Source organism: Apodemus sylvaticus, chromosome 4, assembly GCF_947179515.1.
Source record: "Apodemus sylvaticus chromosome 4, mApoSyl1.1, whole genome shotgun sequence".
Classification (NCBI taxonomy): Eukaryota; Metazoa; Chordata; class Mammalia; order Rodentia; family Muridae; genus Apodemus; species Apodemus sylvaticus.
The window spans coordinates 161,953,902-161,978,552 of record NC_067475.1 but is presented as its reverse complement, the minus strand read 5'-3'; the positions used below and the strand labels follow the sequence as shown (position 1 = coordinate 161,978,552).

Sequence of the window (24,651 nt, the reverse complement as noted above, 5' to 3'; positions counted from 1 at the left end):
AAGAATGTGATATTAAAAACGAATTGTAACTTTGAACATAAATGATATACTAATGGGAAACTTAGTAAGAAATTAAAAAATTAAACATCATTAAAAATTCTAGACTTCTTTTCATACCTGTGAACACCCTGGCCTTTCCTATATTGTCCTATATGTCAGTTTCCTTCAGAAATTTCTTTTTCGTATGTTTGTCCCTTCCCCAAACTGTCTTGAATGGTGAAAACTTAGAAATGAGTAGCTGGAGTATATTAGCATTTGAAAGTGTAGTTGCATGAATCTCCACAACTCAAGCCAAAGACCTCTGCTTTCATGATCCTGATGTTCAGCTGAGCTGTCAAAACTATTATAATAAGCTAGATAACTCTCAATGCAGAAAAACAATCACATGTACAAACAAGCAAACACTCCAGCATTCAAAGATTAGTCATGAAGTTGATCTTGTCCAGACACAGGTGACAGTTCCGTGTGTCTTTCCTGTGGCTCCTATGAGGATATCAACATTGATTCTGGAAAGTAAACATTCTTGTACATTTTAAAGTCTCCACCTAGATTCCTGCACCTCTCCAAACCTCTCCATCTCCTGTGCTATGCTAACAATTGCTTTCTATATACATACCTTTACAGTGGAGCCTGGAATTGAGAGCAAATCAATGGATATGAAATTATCGCTTTCCTTCTAGGCACTATATAACAAACTGAAGACTGCAGTTGGTAAACCAACCACTGAAGTCTGAGGATTCATTAGCAGTCAGGGTGACAGGCCATTGTGAAGTCAAGATTCAAGAGCTTATGCTACAACTGACAAAGTGACAAGTGCATTTCATCCTCTTCAGTCTTTTGGTTTTAAAATCATGTTCGTTTAATAATTGTTGAACCATAGGCATTTTTATTAAATAACAGATTCTCAGAAAAGTATATGTTAATAGCTAAATAGATAGATGAAATGAGAGACAGATAGATATCAGTAATAATATCTATCCAAGAAGAGAAGTAATTTTCTACAAAACATTTTGAAATTCATACTCATTCTCAAATATTCTCAATACATGATTCTTTTTTAACCTATCAAAGGTATATGTGAAAATTCAGCTTCATTAACCCTATGAACCGTAGAGACCAACATGCAAAAATCACAGGATACTTTAAAAATAAATATGCTTTACTGAACAGAGTCAGAAAGCTTCATCTACAGGAAAGTCAGTCAGTATTGTAGATTAGTATATTATACTTCTCATCACAATGATGCTTAGTTCAGAATCATAGTCAAGGATAAAATACATTCCTTAAATGAATTCATTCTATCCTCTACATCTTCACCATAAAAACAGAAAAAATAAGTATAAAATATGATTCTATTTTATTTTCTTGCTATTAAAGTTTGAGGTTTAATAATTAGGTCTTTTTATTCCTTTTTTTCTGATGAATATTTTCTTCCTCCTGCTTTTTATTAAGTAGATTCTTTTGTAATACAACATATTCTGATAGTTTTCCCTCCCTCTACTCCTCAGCTACTCTCCACCCGACACGCCCACATGCACGCACGCCCCACCCCTCCCCCCCACACACATGCACACCTTCTCTCACATCTGGGCTCAGTCCATTTCTTTATCTCAGTAGAAAAGAACAGGTTTATTGCTTCTCGGCCTTTTGGCTAAGATGAAGTGTAGAAAAGAACGGGCTTCTTAGAGTCTACAGACTAAAATTTTTTTTCAGAGAAACCAATGAAAGACCCAAAACTGTTCAATTGTGAGGTAAAGAAAATAAACTTAAGTCCAATCAAAGGTTCTTGACCTCGCAGTGGTATGAACTCGCTGATAAGCGGCTATTAGCCTAGAAGATCAGAATACCCAAGAAACGATTCACATATCAAATGATGCCCAAGAAGAAGGAAGGAGAGGCCCCTAGTCCTAGAAAGGCTCAGTGCAGCAGTTTAGGGGAATACCAGGAAAGGGGAGCAGGAAGGGGTTCATGAGGTAACAAGGGGCGGGAAGAGGGCTTATGGGACTTTTTGAGAGGGGAGATCCAGGAAAGGGGAAATAATTTGAAATGTAAACAAAAAATATATCAAAAAATTAATTAAATTACACTTACAAAAAAAACTTCTTGAATACTACTGACATGTAACTACACTTACTGCATCTATTCTGATATGTGGCTGTACGGGTTATTGTCACACTTCATAGGTGTTAGAAGCAGAATACTCCTGTCAATTGCTTCCCTAACATGTCAACATGTCTAATATTTTATGTACCATAGAAACTCATTTTCAACGTAGACGTTGCTAAGTCATAAACCGCTAGAATCAGTTGAATTTAGACATATTGCTGTAAGATTTCTTTGGCAAAAGGCACTCAACCTCCCATGGCTGGGGCTAGAAATTTAAGTCAGATTTATGGAAGTAGTGAGGCTGTAGACTTGAAAATTTATCACACTAATTTACTAGATCAGCTCAATTCCTTCTGTAGCATTCTAAATAATTTATACATTTATTTATGTATTTTTTAAAACTTAATATTTTATCCCCCCATCTCATCCACTCTCAGAACTTTCCACATCCCATATCTCCTCCCCACCCTGCTGTCTCCACATGGATGTCCTCATCCTCCAGCCCACCTGACCTCTAAACTCCCTGGGCCCTAGAGTCTCTTGAGGGTTAGGTGCATCATCTCTGAATGAATACAGACCTGGAGGTTTCTTTTGTAAGTGTGTTGGGGGCCTCATGTCAGCTGCTGTATGCTGCCTATTTGGTGGCTCAGTGTTTGAGAGATCTGAGAGGTCCAGATTGAGAGTGCTGGTCGTCCTACTGGGTCTCCTTCCTTAGCTGCTTTCATCCTTCCCTAATTCAACAACAGGAGTCAGGTGCTTCTGTCCATTAGTTGGGTGCAAATGTCTGTATCTGACTTTTTCAGCTGCTTGTTGGATCATTCAGAGGGCAGTCAAGATAGGTCCCTTATTGTGAACTCTCCATAGCCTCAGTAATAGTGTCAGACCTTAGAGCCTCCGCTTGAGCTAGACCTCACTTTGGGCCTATCTCTGGCTCTTTTCCTCAGGCTCCTTTCCATTTCTATCTCTGCAGTTGTTTCAGAGAGGAACAATTACAGATCAGAGTTGTGACTGTGGGATGCCCCTCCCTCATTTGATGCCCTATCTTTCTTCCTGCTGGAGGTGGGCTATGTTCCCTCTCCCCACTGTCAGGCATCTAAGGTTGCTCCCTTTAGTGCCTGATAGTTGCTCACCTCCCAGGACTCTGGTACATTCTGGAGGGTCCTTCCCCTAACCTTCTACTTTCCAAGGTTGCTTGTTTACATTCTTTGTGCTGGCCCTCAGGGCTTCAGTCCTTTTCCTTCTCCCCATCCTAGATCAGGTTCCCCTCTCCCATGACTCCCCTGACCACTGTCCACTTTCCTTCCCAGGTCCCACCCTTCTTCCCCACTTGTGATTGCTTTCTTCTCCCTCCCAAGTGGGGCTGAGTTGTCCTCACTTGTGCACTTCAGCTTGTTGACCTTTTTTGAGGTCTGTGGACTGTATGTTGGGTATTATGCATTTTTTGGCTAATATCCGCTTATTAGTGAGAACATTAGTGTGTCCTTTTGTGTCCGAATACCTTACTCAGAATATTTTCTAATTCCTTCCATTTGCTTGAAAACTTCAGGATGTCCTCATGCTTAACAGCTGAGTAGTATTCCATTGTGTAAATGAACATTTTCTGTATCGATTTGTTGTGGGACATCTGGGTTGTTTCCAGCTTCTAGGTATCTAAGATACCTAGCAGCACAAGGTTGCTATGAACGTAGTGGAACATGTGCCTCTGTGGCATGGTGGGCATCATTTGGGTATATTCTCAAGAGTGGTATTGCTAGGTCATCAGGTAGATCTATTTCCATTTTTCAAAATAAACACCAGAATGATTTCCAGAATGGTTGTAACAGGTTGCAACTCCACCAGCAATGGCGGAGTGTTCCTCTTTCTACATATCCTCAACAACACTGGTTGTCATCTGAGGTTTTTCAATGTAGTCAATCTGATTGGTGTAAAGTGGGATCCTGGGGTCATTTTGTTGTTGTTGTTTTGTTGGTTTTTGTTTTCTCTCAATATCTATTTTTCTATTGAGTATCTTCATTTACATTGCCAATGGTAAAACCTTTCCCAATTCCCCCCTCCTGAAAGCCCCCCTCCCCAAAGATTCCCTACCCCTCCTCCCATCACTTGCCTCCATGTGTATGCCCCTCTACCTGACACATTCCCACCTCACCCCCACCCCCCACCCGTCTGTTTCCTTTTGTTGGGGCCTCTATTGAGCCTTTACCTGACCAAAGACCACTCCTCCCACTGATCCTGATGGTTTAGTCCCTGGGAGTCTTGGGGTGTCTGAGTGTCTGAAGTCATTCTTATTCCCATGGGGCTGTAACCCCTTCAGGTACTCCGGACTACCCTCCAGATCCTCCCACTGGTGACCCCAAGCCCAGTCCAATAGTTGGTTGCTAGTTTCTGCCTCTGTATTTATAGAGCTCTGTCAGGGCCCATCTGGAGACAGCCATGGCATGCTCCTTTTGGTACATGCTTCTTGTTGTAGTGTCGGGGTTTGGTGACTGTTTGTAGGATGAATCCCCAGGTAAGGCAGTCTCTGGGTGGCCTTTACTTCAGACTCTGCTCATTTCTCTGATCACTAAAACCTTTGACCATTCCTATGTTTTTTGAAGCCATGATTCACCTTTAATCTTATCATGTGTGATGATTAATGCTGATCATTAATGGAATTCTATTTAGAATTCTCTCTGAAAAAAGATTCTGGACATGACACTGAGGGTGTATTTATGGTCCTTAGATTCTGTCTATGCTTAAGTAACTGGTGGCCAAACCAATAGTATAACTAGGTTCTACTATTCCTTTCATGGTTCCTGGGATGTTTAAAAAGAAAAAACTTACTGAATATTAATATTTATTGTCCTCTGCTTCTGAATTAGGTGAACGACTTCACTAGCTACAACCTCCTGACATTAGAACTGCTGTATGTTGATATCTTGAGCCCTCAAAAAAATGAGCTATTTTCCTAATGTAAATAATTTAGTAGAGTACATTTTCACAGAACTAGGACAATAATTACTATTAACAAAATTATTGTGCAGGACTTAAAATGCCGTTTTGATTGTAGTTTGGAAGAAAAAAATTAATAAAGTGATTCTAGTGGATCTGTTGCATGAATATAGGTGCCTGAGTAAGAGAGGTGGAGGAGAGTACTGGAAATGCCATTTTACAAATACTATGGAGAATCATGAATCAGGCGTATTCGAGTCTAAGCAATAACAATTTAATTCAATTTATTATAATAGATAAGAATATGTAATACATAACTTGAAATAAATAGTGAGTGAATCTATTTGTAATAAATAATATGGGTAAATGTATAATTGAAGTTGTTTCTTTTATTGAAATAGAATGACAGGAACCTTCTTTAGTCATGAGGAAGTTTCCTTTGTGGAAAGTCATATGTTGCAGTTGTTTCGTTGTCCCCTGCTAAATGAAGTCAAGAAATGTCTTAGTTAGAAAAACATTCTCTGATGATAGATTCACCCCACTTCAGATCAGACTAGTTTTCAGTATATTTTCTGAACTGTACACAAAAACTTCTTGAGTTAACAATATATCTGCTCCTGAATGTGTTATTTGTTAAGATTCCTCACATAGGTGTTGTAGTGGATCCTGTGCAACTTCATATTGATACCAAATGCTAAGCATTTGGCAAGATTACGAATCAAATGAAATTAAACATCAGTGTTTCTGTCCAAGAATAGCAAAGCTTGTTGGCACATTGTTCACTCTTGGGAGTATGTGTAATGAATTTTTAAATCGAATAATTGTTTCTAAGTGAACTTTTTAAAAATAATTTCATATCCAAGATATCCTACATGACTTATGGACCATGGGAAGAAAGGTGAGAAATATAACAGGTAATATGCTGGAATTTGTACAGGGTCTAAGTAAGGAGTTCCTCTGTCGTACATGCATGTATGAAAGAATATATGTGTGTGTGTATGTATGTGTGTGTGTGTATGTGTGTGTGTATGTGTGTCTTTATGCATACCTATGTATATATACACATATTAATATATAATTTAATGAAAGTATTGTTTAAAAATCTTTTCCCACGTTTTAATATAATAGGCCACAATAGGGCTTTGATATTTACAAATTTATGAAATCAGAGAATATCATCCTTCCATCTGTTTAATGACTAATTTCTCTTAATCTCTAGGAACTTCTGCTTGAGAAGAAGCAGATGAAACCTTTAATTCATCAGTATTTCAAAGCTTTTGCCTTACCAGCAGTATTTACTGTAGTCTTTATGTCATCTGACCTCTTCTGACTGTTGTCACAAATTATAGGGTCATCTTCTCCAAATATATCTGCAAAGTTATCAATCATGATTTGTATAACAGAGATCTGTAACACCACAAGGAAAAAAACAAGGTCCTCTTTAATTTTACATAGTTTACCAAATTGAAATCGATAAAAAAAAATGAATTCCAAAATTAAAAGGAAAATATCAGTTACTTTGAGCAGATATGAACCTGTGAAATTAAGTCTCTGTCTGAAATGGAGATGCTTAAGTTCTTCGCAACTTACTTTATCATGTTAAAATTTCATACATACTTCAAAGAATAGAGGAACTACTAAAGCAATGTAACATTTCAGAACTGATATGCTGCCAGAATAACTGTGAGTGAATCACAGTACTGACTTCAAAGATTTCTTGAATTAGTGATTTTATGCAGGGGACTGGGGAAGAGGTGGAGTTTCATTGTGATATTTTGAATGTGATGCCTGGCTAATTCCAGGCATCTCAATATATGGTACCATCTTTGTGAAATCTTTTGAGTGGTTTAGTGACTTGACATCTCTGGAGGAAGTATGTCATAGGTTAGAATGTAAGGTCACAGAAGTCAGGTGCCATTTGGAGTGTACTCTCTATGCTTCACGTTTGCTGCCTAAGATGAGAGCCACCAGCTCTCTGCTTCCTGTTTGGTTGCCCTACCTTCCTGCAGCCATGCTCCTCTGTCATGAATTTGAAGGATGGTAATGTCTCTAAATCTCTAAGTCCCAAATAAACATTTACTTCTATGAGTTGCCTTGGTCCTGGTGTTTTACTAAAGCAATAGAAAAATGACTAATGAAGAATTTGGTGAGAACAGGGATCTATGTTGAGAAACTGAGACAACAGATTGGCCCATTGTGTAGGAAAGTCTGTGGAATATTTTCTCGATTAACAATGGAATTTATAGGTCCCAGAACTCCAGGATGGTGCCACCCAGGAGCTATTACTGAGACAAAGAGAGATAGGAGGTGCAGGAAAAGAGGCAGCACTCTTACACAGCTTGTGCATCAGTTCTTGCCTCCAGCTTCCTGCCTCGCTTTGGTTTTGCCCTGACATTTTCAGTAGTTAACTGGTAACTAGAAGTATATTGTGAAGTGTAACCTGTCCTCCAGAATTTTCCTCAGTGTTTTATCATAATAGTAGCAAATTAAGACACTTTCTAAATTGAAGGAGCTTTTCATTGGTCTACTCTACTCCATGGTGAGTAATACCACCATGACTTCATTCCTGTGGACCTTATTTCTGGAAACTACTCTTTGAAAAGTACCCTTGCTTTCTTTTCTTTTTGTTGTTGCCTTTTTTGTTGTCTAACTTTTTTTTCTTTTCAAAATGTAAGTCCTTTATTGATTCTCTGTGAATTTCTCATCATGCAACCCAGTAACACTCATTTTCTAGTCCATCCATATCTACACTCTCCCCTGGTAACTTCCCACAAACTTTAAAAAAATTAAAACATAAATAAAATTTTAAATTAAAATTAAACTGAGGGAAGAGGGGGTCGTGAGGATGAGACCTAGAGTAGTGTACTGCAATCAGAATTAAAACTAAATAATTAAAGTGATGAAAAATATAAATGCATATAGCTTTCTAGGAAAAGGAAGAGATAAATAAAGCAAAATATTAAGGTACCTAAAAATGTACCCAAAATAATGCAAACATATACTTCTATTTTATGTAAGTAGAAGTTAGTGCTAAAATATTAGAAACTATATTATATAACAGAGTACATGTTCATCATTATTCATTATATTACATATTGTATGTATATATATGTATACATATATATGTATACATATATCTATATGTATATATGTCTGTATACATATGCATATATATATGTATATATGTCTGTATATATATATGTGTATATATATATACACACACACACACACACATATATATATATATATATATATATATAAAATTGTATGCAATGTTCTTTTTTATGACCAGTAGTGCAGTTAGGGTAATTCATAATTTTAATACTCTCACAATGATAAAGCACAACTATCATGTGCTCCAAAGTACAGCTGTAATAGTAAATAATCAAACAAGTGAAACACTAGGTAATAGGGATTTTTTTCAACTTTACTGTAGTCTTCTTGAACTACCATTATACATGCAGCATATTATTGGGTAAAACATTAATATCTATGATCAATACTTGAAAAAAAAGTAAAAAGGAAAGAAAGAACAAAAAACAAATGATTCACTTCCTTCAAACTATATTAACAATCTCCCTTCCCAATGTTTCCTGAAATAGATCAATGTATCTCCCACTCCAGAATAATGCAATCTTAGGGTTTCCTTTAACATCGCTGACCTTTCTGAGGTACTCCCAATTTCTTGATCACAATGACTACTTTGTTCTCAAAGGGAAAAATCAGATCCTCTTACCTTTTTTGGAATGTCACTTCCAAATAATGAGTTCACACAAGTCTGATCCCATAACACATGTGGGGCTATACGGATAGATAAGATGAAGCTGTCTAGAGTATTCTTGGCAGAAGTTTTAATTTTTAATAGCACTCGAATGAGCTGTTTAAGGACAATGTAATTTGCTTGTGGCATCTTCAGTAGAATACTATATAGACAAAGGAAAATTTTACTGTTGATTGTCTGACAAGTAATGCTGCATTGTCAACATCCTTAATCATTAGGGAAATGCAAATCAAAATAACCCTGAAATTCCACCTCATTCCAGTTAAAATGGCCAGGATCAAAAACTTGGGGGACAGCAGATGCTGGTAAGGATGTGGAGAAAGAAGAACACTCCTACATTGCTGGTGGGATTGCAAGTTGGTAAAACCACTCTGGATATCGGGTTGTTGATTCCTCAGAAAATTGGACATAGTACTACCAGCGGACCTTGGTTTATATCCTGAAGAAGCTCCAACAGACAATAAGGCTACATGCTCCACTATGCTCATAGTAGCCTTATTTATAGTAGGCAGAAGCTGGAAAGAACCCACATGTCCCTCAACAGAGGTATAGGTACAGAAAATGTACATTTATAAGATGGAGTACTGCTCAGCTATTAAAATCAATGAATTCATGAAATTCTTAGGCAAATGGGTAGAACTAGAAAATATCCTGAGTGAGGTAACCCAAAACCAACCAATCAAACAAACGAAAAACAAACACATCTTATGCACTCATTGATGAGTGAATATCAACCAAAACGCTCAGAATACCCAAGACACAATTCACAGACCACATGAAGGCCAAGAAGAAGGAAGGCCGCAGTGTGGATACTTCCATTTGTCTTAGAAGGGGGATCAAAATACCCATGGGAGGAGATTTAGACACAAAGGGTGGAGCAGAACCTTAAGGAAAGGCCATTTAGAGACTGCTCCACATGGGATTCATCCCATACACACTTACCAAACCCAGTCACTATTGTGACTGCCAACAAGGGCTATCTGACAGGAGCCCGATATACCTGTCTCCTGAGAGGCTCTGCCAGTGCCTGACAAAGACAGAAGTTGATGCTCACAGCCAACCAATGGACTAAGCACAGGGTCCCCAATGGAGGAGCTAGAGAGCTGTAGGGTTTTGCAGCCCCATAGGCTGGAATAATAATATGAACCAACCAGTAACCAGAGCTCCAAGGAACTAACCCACCAACCAAAGAGTACATATGGAGGGACCCATGGCTCCAGCTACATATATAGCAGAGGATGGGTTTTTCAGAAATCAATGAGAGGAGAGGACATTGGTCCTGTGAAAGCTTGCTGCTCCACTGAAGGGTAATGCCAGGACAGGAAAGTGGGAGTGGGTAGATAGGTGAGCAGGGGTCTGGAAGATGGGATAGGGGGTTTTCCGAGAGGAAATGAGGAAAGGGAATAATATTTGAGATGTCAATAAAGTAAATATCTAATAGAAAGAAATGGAACTTTGGATATAGTTATGCCATCGACTGCATGCATAGCTTCTGCATGTGCACTAATATAAACAAATGAAAGACTCCACCCCAAAATACAGATTTTAGGTAAAATATTGCTAGTGTTGGCTAAAATATTATCTGAAAATCAATTTCCCCTATAGAATTATGGAAAACTTTAAAAATTATGTATGCATTTTTCTGTATTACATGTATTACTGTTATCCACAGAACCCAGAGGAAGGTGTCAGGTTCTCTGGAAATAGAATGAATGAATGAAGCTTGTTGCAGGTTGTGTGTGTTCTGTGTATGGAAAAAAGTGTTGCTAAACAATGAACCATCTTTCTAACCACCATGGGGGCACATTTAATATCCAACTTACTATGAATCCATGCAGCACTCTTGTGACACTCTGGAACACAAGGAGCAGAAGACGCACTAGTGACCCTACACAATGCAGGCATAAAAGCTTCTGCTATAGATAAGGCAGAGATACTGGAGTCCTGGGTAGAAATGGGAGCTCAAAGTCCTGGTACTTAAGAAATCATTCTATGGATACAGGGAAATGACCCAAAGAAGTCAAAGCTATACCTGACCCAGACTTATCTAGGTAGTTATAGTTGAGAAGGAAGAACTTAGTGATAGCTTCCCGTTCTAATTAATGATATATGTATTGAAATGTTCAATATTTACAATACTATGGTAATAGTATTAGGATACAAATAGCCCACAGTTATTATACTTATATACTTCTTTTAACTTGTCTCACTCAGGAATTCAAACCAATGTTCTAATCTGTCTTGCACACAACTGCGTAGCATAAGCTGTCTTCCACACCATGACCATTATAATTTAGAAGAGTCTCAAGTGGTTGGATTACAGACATGGTACAACACACTTGTGTGAGAAATGCACCTGTTTATAAAGTGACTATACATGTCTTAGCAAAGGAAACTTCTTGTCTTGGGACATCATTCCAGCTTATAATCCTATAAAGACAAGCCCATATATCTCAAAATGCATTACTTCTAACTTTGGGCATTTCCCCAAGTGTATACTATGTCATTACCTTCATATAGTTGAAATTTTTCCAAGCAGGGATTCTTCATCAAGGACACTAAGCCAATTTTCATACAAATCTGAATAAAGTAAGCTTCCTTGTATGTTTCTAATAAAATCCTTTTATAATGAAAAAAACACAAGAAAATTAATGGTCTATGTACATTGTAGAAAGTATTTGAAAAAAGTTTTGTTTAAAAATAGGAGGTTAGACCAGGGATTGTTAACTTGTGTGTCACAATCTGTTTGGGGGTTCCATATCCTGCATATCAATAATTCCATGCATTATGCATTATAAAAGTGGAAACTAAAGGCAGGAGCCTATGTGTTTTTACCTAAGAGTAGAAGCAAAGAATCAGAGTTCTGACTGCAGCATCAATGAAATAACCCTACTGTCTATTCTGATTGCTTTTCCTGGTTTTCAGTCCACCCTACTACCTGAAATCAGGGATATGCTTTCCAACTCACAGGCTGAAATTCTATCTGTCTCAATGGAGGTCAGCCGCTCTGTGGGATATCCAGACAGTAGCCTAGCATGACTGCTCTCTGAGAGACTTCACCCAGCAGCTGGCTAAAACAGATAGAGACCCACAGGGAAACATTAGATAGAGCTATGGACTCTTAGTGAATAATTGAGGAAAGAATTCAGGGCCCCGATCAAGATAGGGACTCCACAAGAAGATCAACAGACTCAACTACCGTGGACCATTGAGAGCTGCCAAGAAGTGAACACCAACCAAAAAGCATACAGAAGCTGCGCTGTGACATATGGCATATATGTAGCAAATGTACAGCTCGGACACCATGTGGGTCCCCCAACATTTGGAACAGGGTCTATCCCTAAAACTGTTGACTGTCTGTGGAAACCCTCACCCAGCTGGCCTCAGTAGGAAAAGTTGTGCTAACCTTGAAGAGAATTGATTTGTCAGGGTGCAAGGATAACACATGGGGACCTTGACCTGCTCAGAGGAGAAGGAAAGAGACTCATAAAGGATGAAGTGGTAGAGTGTAGCAGTTTCAAGATGAAAATTAATAAATAAATGAATGAATAAATTGGTAGTAATAATAGTTATATTAAATGAAGAAAAATGAACAGTAAGTATTAAAAAACCAATAAAACAAACAAAAAGCAAAGTGTTCTTTCTGAAAATAAAAAACCATCCAAAAATGACAGGGCCAGGAAGTGCTTCATTCTGATTGTATAGTTAGGTGAACTTGTACTTTCAGTTCACAGAGAGTAAAGCTGTAATATACATGTATGCCTCTGGGTACACCTGGAATAGTGGTGAACTTCCTTACTTAAGCACACTGTTTTACATGTGAGAATGTCTCACAGTTTCACATCCATTCTTAAAACATGTAAATATTCAATTAAAATGTGTAAATATTCAACTATTTAAATTAATTGTAAGCAGCAACTTGTTTGAAATGCCACAATTAACTTTCACATTGTATCAAGGATAGAAATTCAGACAAATGGAAGGTGCCCAGGTGTTCCTGTACCTTTAAATTGCTGTGAATACACATGAGTTCCAGTTACTGATCTTCACTTTTCTCCCTGTGATGTGGTCCCAGGTTTCTGGCAATGAGAGCCAGATGCACTTGGCAAGCTCGAGGGCCAAGGGGGGATCATTTGTTACCATTGCCTAACGTTATTAACCATGACTACTCTCAGAGCATTATCTTTTCTCTTGATGTCTGGGGCCATAGCTCCAGTCTACTTAGAGGCAATCTCAGATCATGCCCCAAATAAAAATCAGACAATGATATTTGCTCTAGAGTTACTGCTGCTCACTGAGAAGTTAAGCATATTAGACTACTTAGAAGTAAGTTAGGCTAATTCTTCAGTATTTGACATGGGGTTAGGATGGCAATATCAGGAAAAAGTGAAAATACTGCTTTATTTTTTCTTAGAGAAGGAAAACAATTTTATATATCTACTGGACATAGATATTGGACTGGATATAGAATTGGCAACATGCAATTCTCTCACATTACAAGTCTGTGGTAGAATAGCTATTTTGTACTGTTGTTACTTAAGTTTTTGTGGTAAGTATGATTTAAGACATGCATCGTGTAAAACACACTTTTATTACTATTATTACTTGTTCTATTATTAATTCAGGTGGTATAGTTAGAGAGGTGAAATCAGTGGGAACATTTGTAATGCCAAAAAAGCCCATCTGATGTATGAGAAAGTTAACCTCCAACAGAAAGTGTTCACCTGTGTCTTTGTGATGAATCTTTGAGCTTGTCACACTTTTACCTAAAGTGACTCTTATTTGGAGATCATGTATCCATAGTTCAAGAAAACTGTCATGATCTGGTAATCTCAAGGACAGAATATGCATCTCTAGAGGGATGCTGAATGTTGGTGATGCAAAATACTGCCTTACCTTTAAAAGGTAAGCTACTGTGAGTACTGATTCTTGGTCCCAATTAATGTGTTGCTCAGTATAGATCTTATCCCTCAGGACCAAGTGTGATCTATCGGAAATGGATTGGAATACTTCTTCTGATTCTGGTCCTTTTTCCTCAATGACCCATATCATATCCTGTGTGGGATAAGGACAAGCTTCTATTATAACAGATCCAAACAGCTAAAGCACAAATAGGTCTTTGAAGGTAAACCAGAGTCATGGCAATCATGGATGCATAGCTACAACTGAAAGAAATGAAGAGGACATTTCACTTTTTTCTTTTTTAGCTTCCAAATATATTTCTTTCCCTAATCCATTTTTCCCAATTTGAATCATCAAGGGTTTCTGGTAATTAAACAACCCTCAAGATTGAATCACACTTCTAGTCACCGAAGCATTTTGGTGAATGGTGCTCTCTTACTTTTTCTTTGCTTTTTGAAGTTCTTTCTCGAGCATGCCATTCCAAGTAACTATTGGGATAGTTCTCTTTCAGAGATCACATCACTATTTGGCTTCCTGTCTACCCTGACCTCTACTGTGAAAACTGGCATTTGTGTTTTAAAGAAATCTTTCCTTTTCCACTATACTTCTGAGACTTTTATTTCCTTCTTTGGCGACTTCTTATTTTAAACTATCCTTATCTAAAGATGCTGTCACATTTAAGAACCCAAGCAATTTTCAGTTGTTCTACCATGGTTTCACTCTGTAAAAATGAGGACCATACACAGATTTACTCCATGTTTTCTTTCATTTTAATTGATTACATGATTACAGTCATTGATGACAAAAATGTCCTGATCTAAAATACCTAAGGAATGGGCAGTAATTCTCATGTGTCTAACATGATAAACTTGTTCACATGTGGCATAAATTCCTGGCACAGGCATAGAGCTAAAAGAGATGCTGGACAGTAAATGAATATTTCCAATAAAAATCTAGAAGCATATTTAAGATAGACTAAGCCTATTAGGTGACAATTTCATAGAATGCAGTAGTATAAAAAAATCAATGTATAGCAAAAACATGTATATATCTAATTTATTGTTAATATCAGATAGTAATCTATAGATATTTTTGATTATAAGATTGAGTAATACCAGAGGCAATAACATCAAGGTAGACTCTAGAGTAATATGGAGTCCTAACACAGTTCAAAGTATTGATAGTTGGGCAATTCCAAAGATCCATTTTATCCAACAAGCTGGTGAGTTTGGGTCTTTGCTGAAATCAGTGAAAAACATGGGAATACTATTTCTTTTCAAATTTTCACTTTTCTTTAAATTAGAAGACTCTAAATTCAGTAGGTTTTATTTCTACTTTAAAAGAATCTGACCTCATGAATAGGTTATCTGTATATTCATCAGTTTGGTGAAATAGTTGACTTAGAAAATAGGTTCCCAGAAATTATGGGAAATAGGACAGGTTTAGAAACCCAAAATGAAACAAACTCACAAGTATAGAAGGTAGCATTTTGTCCAAGCATATAAACCGTGGACAAGTACGAAATACTTGGTTTTTTGGTGGTGCAGTAGGAGTTTGAGAAGTTGTTTGCTGGGTTGCATTCATATTATCTTCTTGAGTCTCTGATTCTAATAAAGGAGTAAAATCATTATTTATTGTAATTGAACTCACTTAGCACTTGCATGACCTTCACATTTTATAGCCTGCATTACTTATGCTTCACCACAAAGACACAGAAAAATAATCAGTATTATAACATTTATAATCATGACATTACTTCATAAGGCATTGGATATCTAGTTGTATATGGCCACAGTTCTAGTATACCTAGTAGTTTTAGGGTTTGTCTTGAAAGGTAAGCATATAGGTATTAGATTCAAGCGATAAAATAGTACCAATTTTTTAGTCCACCTGTGTCTTTCTGGCAGAACTGCCATGGCCAAATGTAAATTAACAATAGTATTTGCATTTCACCACACAACTTGCCTGACTGCACTTTTATTACAATCCTTGGTTTCCCCCTTCACAACCCACCGAACTGAGAGCTCAAATCTGAGTTCACAGTGTCAATGAATCCCATACTGGTATATTAGGCTATATTTTAAAACTTGCATAAAAGAAAAGCATTTTGGCATGTGCCTTTATACCCAGACCTCAGAAGCTGAGCCAAGATGATCTCTGCGAGTTTGAGGTCAGTCTGGTCTACACAGTAAGATTTAGGACAGCCAGACATTTCAGGTAGAGAAAACCCAATTTGGTATTGAATTGCTATTCAATGTATAATGCACATCTAAATTAATACCCTTTATATCAAAGTAAGTAACATATACTTAGTCAATTACTCTCATTTCTGGGATTTACCTTTTGCATAAATTCAGGACCAGTGCAAAGAGGTACCAAAATATGGAGGGAATCTCTTGCAGTAGGAAATTATAACACACAGGTGAAGTGTCCCTTCACATGGTTTAGCAAATTCTTCATTGTTGTTTGTTATAAAATTCATAGTTCAGTGCTAAACGATTCTAACTTTTAACTTATAGTAGTAGGACATGTATACACACCGTTAGTGCCCTCAGAGAGAGGAGGAGCCACTTGACTTATTGTTGGTTCATCATGGTCAGGGGTGTATGTCCTCCCCTTGGGGAAGCTGCTGGCTCCATGTTCTGGTTCATTTGGGGTGATGATATTAGATGTAGTAACCTGGTCACATGAGGTATTTCCTCCGGGTCCATGATAAAACGAGGTTTCATACCATAGTGCAACAATATCTAGCCCGAACAGTTTCAGAGAATTATCTATGAGGAATGTTACGAGAGAAATCTGGGACAAAAAAAGGGCAAACAAAAAGGGTCTCTGTCATTTTGCATAGTTACAAATCACATTTTATTTAAGAATTTGGGAGGCTAAAAGTATGTACTTTAAAATACTGAGATAACGTTAGCTTTAATGAAGTATCGAGGTGGGCTTCTTCTTAGAAATTTAAAAGATGATTATGAGATCAGATATTCAAGTGTGGTCATCACAGTCCAATATCATATAAGAGGATGATTTCCAATTTTCACCCTGTGAGGCCCAGAATGTTATACATATTGTCCACTTGATTAACCTTGCTTGTCTTGGACACATTCATGGCTGTGCATATTTGTAAGGATGCTTAAAGAAAAGCACAGCTAAGGAGGGAACTTTCTACTCAAAGGTCCCATGGGCTAACTAAAAGGCAAGAGACAGGCAAACCCATCTATGTGGTAACATTCACATTTCCCTGATGGTTCAGTGCAAATGCCATGGTAACAGCTTGATCCTCAGGTTTATTATGCTGGGAATTAATAAAATAATGCCTATGGAAGAAACTGGATAGTTATGGATCTGCAGTGTTTGTTTCTTTGTAACCCTTTTTTTTTCTTAGGATATTTGTTCCTATGCAATATGAGGAATACTTATTCTCAATTAGGCTGTCCTATAATATATTCCTTTCAGGTCCCAGGGCAGTTGGTCAATTAATAGTGAATCAGAAGCTCAAATACTGAGAATCAAAATAACCATTTGATACCAATACTGTAAAAATTCTGGTACTTTATTATAATATTTGAAAGGCAGGTCCCATAGAATACTTTACTCTATAATTCTCTAAACCAATGATAACCAGCATCAAGAGGTCAAGGCCATATTTAATTACAGAAATCAGGAGTCATAATAACCATACCTGATAAAAATGATCCAAAATTGCATTACCTTTGTTTTGTTGAGGAAACCATCATGAAAACAAGTAGCATTTTGCAAATTCTACACTGATTACATCAGAATTCATTCTTGGTTGGTGAACCCAGTACCCAGGGTTTTTTTTTTTTTTTTTTCATTTCACAGCATTTATTCTCACTGGATTCGTCTAAGGATATTCTAAGTCACAACTGACAAAAAAACTGCATCATTGAGCTCAAATACCTATTCATATTTTACTTACTTAAAATGCACCAATGATTCTTCCTCTCCAAAAGAAAGCCATTCAAACATGTACTTATTTTACAAAATGAAGCAAAACCAAAGCCAAAATCATCATCATCAACAACAAAGTAACTCAGACTCTGAGGGTAATACTGTCTTTCTGTCACATTGTAAAGGCTTATCAAAGCTAGGCTTAAAGTAAATGGCCAATTACCTTTTTGGAAATATCAGTAGCCAGTACTTTATTTCCATATCTAGGAAGGCATAAAAGAAATGGCGCTATTGCAGCAGAGAGACTGTATGCTGGCATGTGGTTTATCGAGGAATTTCTGGCTATTTTATTTAGAATTCTAAACATCTGTCTCAGGAATGCAGCATTCAGTGGCGGGAGTTCTTCTAAAAGCCTGAACAAAGAGACAGTTATGTTAAAAACAAGTTTACTCAATTTATAAATATAGAAAAGGGGAAAGTCATTATATCTTTTGAAATGACCTCCATAAATAAAAGGAAAGTAACAATGTATATTCAAAATATTGCTTAAATGTTTTTCCAGAATCAGGGTAGGGGTGGGGCCAAAATGACAAATTTAAGTGTAGTACAAAACTGATAATCATAATCATGGTCCACTGTGACTCCCTAAGTCACACCTCTGTTTGCAAATGTATTCCGTGTTTGTGAACAATTGAAACCTTTTGCTGGCAGCATTTTTACTGAATATTTTTGGAATATATATTCTCTAATGTGTATAAGCAAATATTACTTCTATTTGGTTGATGTTGTTCACACAATTCGCCAGCCATTACCTCTTTGCTGTTGATAGTTTTTCTTCATTGCTGACCATTTCGGGTATGGAAAGCCAGTGCTCATACAGCTGAGAGGTCAATAGACTGCCTTTAATCATTTGAAGAAACTCCTTATATAGAGAGAAGAAATATTTTGCAGAAAACAAATTATGGAGATTACTGAAAACTTATTCAACTCTAAAATTTCGGATAGTCCCAACTTTCTTCACAGCTCCCCGACATTCCCCAAGGTAGAATGTTGACTGATGTGTAGGGCCAGTAAGATTTGTCCATAAAAACTGGAAAACTAAGAGCTGATGTTCAAATGTGCTTGGATTGCTGAAAAATCTCTTTTTAGATCGAAGTCCTCTAGTGGACAACTAAGCGAACTAGCATACCTAAGAGATCAATACCTCAGACCAAATACTATTTTTACATGACAGAAATATACAACGATGATAACTATAACAAAGAAACCCATATTATGTTAGTATCTAATTTCTGAGGTGCAGAAAATCATATCCACTATTAGAAGCATGGGAAGATATGAGGTCATGGCTCTTAGAGAAGGTCCTATCACAGTTTCTCTAAACAAGCATGATTCCATAGTCTGTTCCAAATATTTAAGATAATTTTTACAGATAATGTAGCTTGCAAAGGTACTCTTGGCAATGCATGGAAACTATTATGGAAAACCACAGCTATTCAAGGTACAGAAAACAAAATATCCTGTGGCTTCAAGCCAAACTGCATACATAGTACACGCTAACTCCTAAACCCTGGGCTGCAAACATTGGTCAAAAGAGTCAGAAAGATTATATACCAGAAGATCAATAAATCTGCTTTGACATTGGGAGTCCTAGAAATGTGGGAGAGGCTTCACATTTGATAGTTCAACAATGTAATATGCTTGTCAAAACAATTTCTGAACAAAAGTCATCAATGTTAGTAATTCTAAATGGGAATGAATAAATCTTGTAAAAACAAACTTCTAGATAAAGAACTACATGCACATACATATTACAAAGAGTGAGGAAATTTGTATTTCTCAAAGGGAAGCCCCTAATTTGTAATCCAATCATAGTTACCTCAGAAATAGTTCATATACTACCAATGATAATGGACTTATTAGGTTGTTTGAACATATTTGTGGGCTCACTTTTATCTATATAATAATAACAGAAGATGAAAATGGGCCATGTATTTTAGCAGAAGTAGGAGTCTAAGGGGAAACAAACTTAGAGCAAGGGAAAGGAAGGAGTGAAATGATGTAATTGAATTTTAATTTAAATAACAAATAAAAAGTATCATTTTATGGTGGTGAAGGTATGGCAGACTGATTAAGAATACTTGTTTCACAGCCATGAGGCCCTGCATTTCTGTACCAATATTTTGTGAGATATAGACAAGCAGATTATGACATCCTACTTGATATGTGTAGCAAAGAGTTACATGTAGGAGTCACATTCTCTATACTGAGGAAGAGAAATCTGCTTCTCAGAAAAACAGTAGTGCAAGACAGAGAATGAAGAACTCTGGCAGTCAAATGCATCTGAATTGGCATGCCTACCAGGTGACATTCCTATGCAAGTATGAAGTGACCATCCACATGGCCACATGAGAAAATCAAAGGAAAGATACTTTAGTAACTTTACTGCTCATTCTGACTGGATATTTGTTTGAGTCCCTACTCCTTATGTGATGAATAGCAGAAGAACCTTTTAGCTTACCAGATTTCCCTCTTATGTATCTACTATCACTCAAGGGAATGCATGATGAAGGAAACTACTCATGTAGACTCAGAGGAATCCAGAGGCTATGTGATGCAAGGACGATCCCTACCTTTAGAATCCAGCTTGCCAGGTGCACCGAGTGTTTTCTTATATTCACCTTTTGCCCAGAGTCGAGTTTTTCTTTCACTCCTTTGCACAATACATCACTAGGAGCTATACTAAATATACCTACTGCTGTAGGGCCCTTTTCCCTTAAGAGGGACAGGATGTCCTGAGAGAAAGAAAGGGAAATACCAGTCACTCTTTATGCAGTGCCCAGCACTATTGGCTCGGGAGAAGCAGACCAATGGCGTGCACAGGTGCAGTGAAAGGGCTGGCATGGGCAAGAAGGACTGCAAACTGGTTTGGACTCTCAATCTTTACTTGTACAAATCCCACCCTACTGTTAACTCTGAAAGATCAGGCAACACTGGTCTTTTTATCAGATTTTTCCTTAGGAAAGCCAAAAGTGAATCATGTGAGTCCTACCAGAATTTCGGAAGGCCATTTTCCATCCTTACAGATCCAATTCAACTCTCTACCAAAGAGTTTTCCCTTCTTCTTAACTTTTGGGACAGTGTACCCTTGGTCCTCATGGGGCACATAGGCCCTGGGGAAGCATCGTGTCCTATAAGTTCTTTCCTTCTTCTTCAGTATTTCCGTTGATTCTAAGGAGGAGATAAGATCATTACCTGGAATCCTGTAATATGGCCTTTTAAAAAACCAAATTTCAATTGCATAATATCCCCGTTGTCATGGATTAGGCGTCCTGTAGCATCTTTATATTCTTCTTCCCTATACTCTACATTGTTATTAATCTGTGAGATGTATCTAAGACATGATCCCATGGGAATTCTCACAAGATTATGTTGCACTGCATCATAAGATAAATGATATGCAATTGAGCAAGTTCCCTGAACTATGTACAGGCAGTTGTATCACTAAGTCATATCCATTTTCATAGCTACCCTCATTTTTATTCACAGCAATCAGTTTTATATTTTCTTCAAATGTCATAGTGAAGCGCTTCCAATTCTTAGATTTCTTGATGAGCTTTTAGAAGGACCATTGTTACATTTCTATCATCAGCAATATTCCTCCTTCATGGGAATGCATACATGACTGCCTGTTTTGTCAAACTCAGGACCCTAGTTCCTGTAGTGTAAGTTCAAAGCTGAGATCAAAGTTTACTTTTCTCTTCAAAGACATCTTTTCAAAAACTAGACCATAATGAACACTTATATGGTACTTAAAACAAAAGTATTAAAAGTAAATAAAAGAGTCATATAACAAAATATAAATTAAACGGTCTTTCTCAATATAGAAAGTTTTGACTGTTTGTCCAAAACAAATTAATAAGACTGGAAAAACACAAGTAATATGATACAGTCTGAATAGGATATATCAATTTTAGTGTAAGTATGCATCTGTATAGACATGTATTTAGGCACACATATGTATACACATACATACACACAATGACTTTTTTTAGAAAAGCAAGAATTTAAAGCAATGAAGGGGATACTTAGGAGTAATGTGGAAAATAATAAAATAATAAAACAAGAAAATATTTTTGGAAAAAAATGTCCTTAAGACAATTTCAAAAGCCCCAGAACTTAAGTATTAAGTCTATTTGAAATCCAACTGCAGGTGTAGAAGACACACAAAAATATGCTTTTAGTGTAATTGAAAATGAGATTAGAGTCTGAGCTTGGACACCAAGGTTACTTCTACTTTAGTCTGACACAGATTATGTCCAGTTCCATACATATATCCTTTCTGTGCCTCTTACAATAATTTAAATGCAGTTCTTAGGTCATTCTCTGCTTTAATCATGAAACAACATGAAATTGTATTCTAATGAGATGAAAGCTCTGTGCTCACACACTTGTATACATATAGCATCTTGGAATTCCAGCTTATGGTGACTATCTGTCTGGAACAAATGGGATATTCTCCCAAAAAAATCAAGTTTAGACTTGATGTCAGAATATAAAGATCTCCGGCTAGACCTGGGGCGTATTGTATTGGGTTTGTTTTCTGCAGTGCCCTTCCCGTAAGCAACAATGTCAACATGCATTGATATTTTATGCAAAATTGAAATGGCAACTAGGAGGGCACTTGAAGGAAGGTAGACGACTTACTCTGCTGCTGGCTTATAGCTGAGTATCGGGGCTTTAAAATGAATTGCCCCTCCAAGTTTAGGTCTTGCCTAAGCAATCCAGGCAAGAGAGGAAAAGCTGTAGAATTTTTTGAATTTACTCTACTGTAGGTGTGTTGAAGGTGGGTCATTATGACCTCCTGTAGATACTCATAACCTATAAAAAGAAAAGAATATAAATTGAAACTAATCATAATGAGTGTGAGCTTCCAATGGGTTTTGGCAAGCACTACTCTATTTTCTGTCTCAACTTTCTTCTGGACAATGTAGACTGTCCCTAAGCATTAGGAGAATGACATGAATATTATGATAAAGTAAGGATGTGTAAGCTGAGAACTCTAAAATCAAGGAGAAAATTTTCAATTTATCACTTTATTTAGATCCACATGAGCACATTTGTTGTTTCTACTTTGACAGTATTAAGACCTGCCTGTTTTAGGTGTATGGCCTGTAGGTTGAAATACACATTCAAAGTGATAGTGAGACACAAACAAGAGAAATACCCGTGATATGGGTACTTTTCCTTTATAGACGACATGAGCATTTTCTCAACTTTTTGGTCAGTAACGGTCACCAAGTCGGCGGGAGAACTTTTAATCATGACGTTCATCTCAGTTTTCAGAGCTTCACGAATCATCTAAAAAAGAGCAAGTAAAAAAGATGGAAATAATTTAAAACCAAACAAGAAAGAAAAGACAAAAATAACTTCAAGCATTCAACCACTCTTAACATGTTCTGAAATGTTTTCTTTCAAACATGTCTATGAAACAAGACACTTTAGAGAAATATTATGTAATTTCGTATCTTATTTTAGATTCACGACTGTTGCTGCAAAGGTTAACATCACAAAGTGAAAAATTCAGCTGGAAATGCCACTCCCATGCTGCCTAATGTTAACCCAGGCCTAGGCTCCACCCCCATGCCCATGATGCTTCACATTAACCCAGGCCGAGGCTCCACCCCCAGCCACGCCTCCCACAAAATCAATCAACTTTCACTGTATTTACAGTTTAGTGAAACTGCACGTGTAGACACCACTCAAAACATGCTTTGCTGAACAAGACCGCGCTGTAACATCGACACCCCACACACTCTGGCGTACATACTGTAGTGCATACCTCTCCAGCTTGTCTTTCGAGGACTACTGCATAATCCATGCACTCCTGCCAAGGGTCTCCCATTATCTAAACATAGTCAACACAGGTCAGCACAAACAGTTACAAACTGTGCAGGCACTCACTTACACAAGCATCTCAATTAGCAACACTTTGATTTACCCCTTCCCTGGTTTATAGTTCAATTTTCCTCCACAAATAGTCCCAGTAAACATCATTTTGAAATATTACATAGTTCAGCTCGTAGTAAAAACGTTTTGTTATTGGTGCTGTTTTGAGTCAATGTCTCATAGTCCAGGCTAGTCTTAAAGCGAAGGATGACCCTGAACTCCGGATCCTCTGCCTGTGTTTTGCAAGTACTGTGATCACAGGCATGAGATATTATACCCACCTTAACAGAGGTATTATCAATGCAAACGAGGTTCTATCAAGTAGTCTCCCAAGGGTCCACATTTTGGGTTGTAGCTGTACCATATCATATTGTGGGGGTGCTGGGGAACAGATGAGGTCAACACAGACGCTAAGGGTTATTATGTGTAGGAGTGGGTGGGGAATACGACAAAGAACACAGGGAAGGCTGAAATAGAAGCACTTTTAAAGACAAAGGAACAAAGGCTGTCTGTGTTACCTCAACTCTAGGGAGTTGAGTGCTTCACAGATGGAATTTAAAAAAAAAAAAGGTAAAGGTGAATAATTCAAGGTTCACAGATCAGAAATACTTTGCCCCATATTATATGGGCAGATTTTACAGAACGTATGCTCAATTCTGATTAGAAAGTTCCCTGCTTACAACATTCTGAGAGAAGAAAACTCTAGGTCTAAAAATACTATGATAAAAGCAAAGGTACCAGTTACCTCCTGGACCTCAGGGGGGTGGGGCACAACCGTGTGACTTGCCAACTTTCTGCTGGCCTCTAGAGACTCACCACAGGCTTGACCACAGGCTAACATCTTTATAGAGCCACACTCTGCCTGCTTCCCACGACAAGTTACACACTTGTGCTTCCTCTTTTGTACTTATTTTTTTTTTACTACAAAGTTTCCTCTTTAAGAGCATCTGAAGTCTCTACCCTCTAGCACAGGGAGAAGCAAAGGGGACACTGAGCAGAAGCTGCTTGCTGCTGCTTCATTATCCGCTTTATTGATGTAAGGTTGCCTTGGAGCTCTTGACCATCCTGGCTTA

The 24,651-nt window shown here is 37.5% G+C and overlaps 2 protein-coding genes across 17 annotated transcripts in view; both read right to left on the bottom strand.

The window, feature by feature from the left end:
* The window catches only part of LOC127683526 (rho GTPase-activating protein 20-like), a 626,457-nt gene that overhangs the window by 190,369 nt on the left and 411,437 nt on the right, over nucleotides 1-24,651 (bottom strand). For 9 of the 16 annotated variants that reach the window (XM_052180832.1, XM_052180830.1, XM_052180836.1 and 6 more), the window contains 3 exons: nucleotides 8,771-8,957; nucleotides 6,321-6,441; nucleotides 5,302-5,514 (listed from right to left, as the gene is read on the bottom strand). In XM_052180832.1, the coding sequence (XP_052036792.1) occupies nucleotides 5,453-5,514; nucleotides 6,321-6,441; nucleotides 8,771-8,957 (370 nt within the window). In that variant the 3' untranslated portion in view covers nucleotides 5,302-5,452. Of the gene's footprint in view, nucleotides 1-5,301; nucleotides 5,515-6,320; nucleotides 6,442-8,770; nucleotides 8,958-11,325; nucleotides 11,436-12,221; nucleotides 12,275-13,711; nucleotides 13,871-24,651 lie in introns of those variants that run through there. The other 7 variants (XM_052180841.1, XM_052180839.1, XM_052180831.1 and 4 more) reach the window with 6 other exon arrangements.
* LOC127683529 (rho GTPase-activating protein 20-like) overlaps nucleotides 1-24,651 on the bottom strand; it is a 413,757-nt gene that overhangs the window by 387,836 nt on the left and 1,270 nt on the right. Inside the window, exons 2-3 of the mRNA XM_052180844.1 lie at nucleotides 23,472-23,537; nucleotides 22,857-22,990 (exon numbers count right to left, since the gene is read on the bottom strand). The gene's annotated coding sequence lies outside the window, so the exon portion shown is untranslated. The remainder of the gene's footprint in view (nucleotides 1-22,856; nucleotides 22,991-23,471; nucleotides 23,538-24,651) is intronic.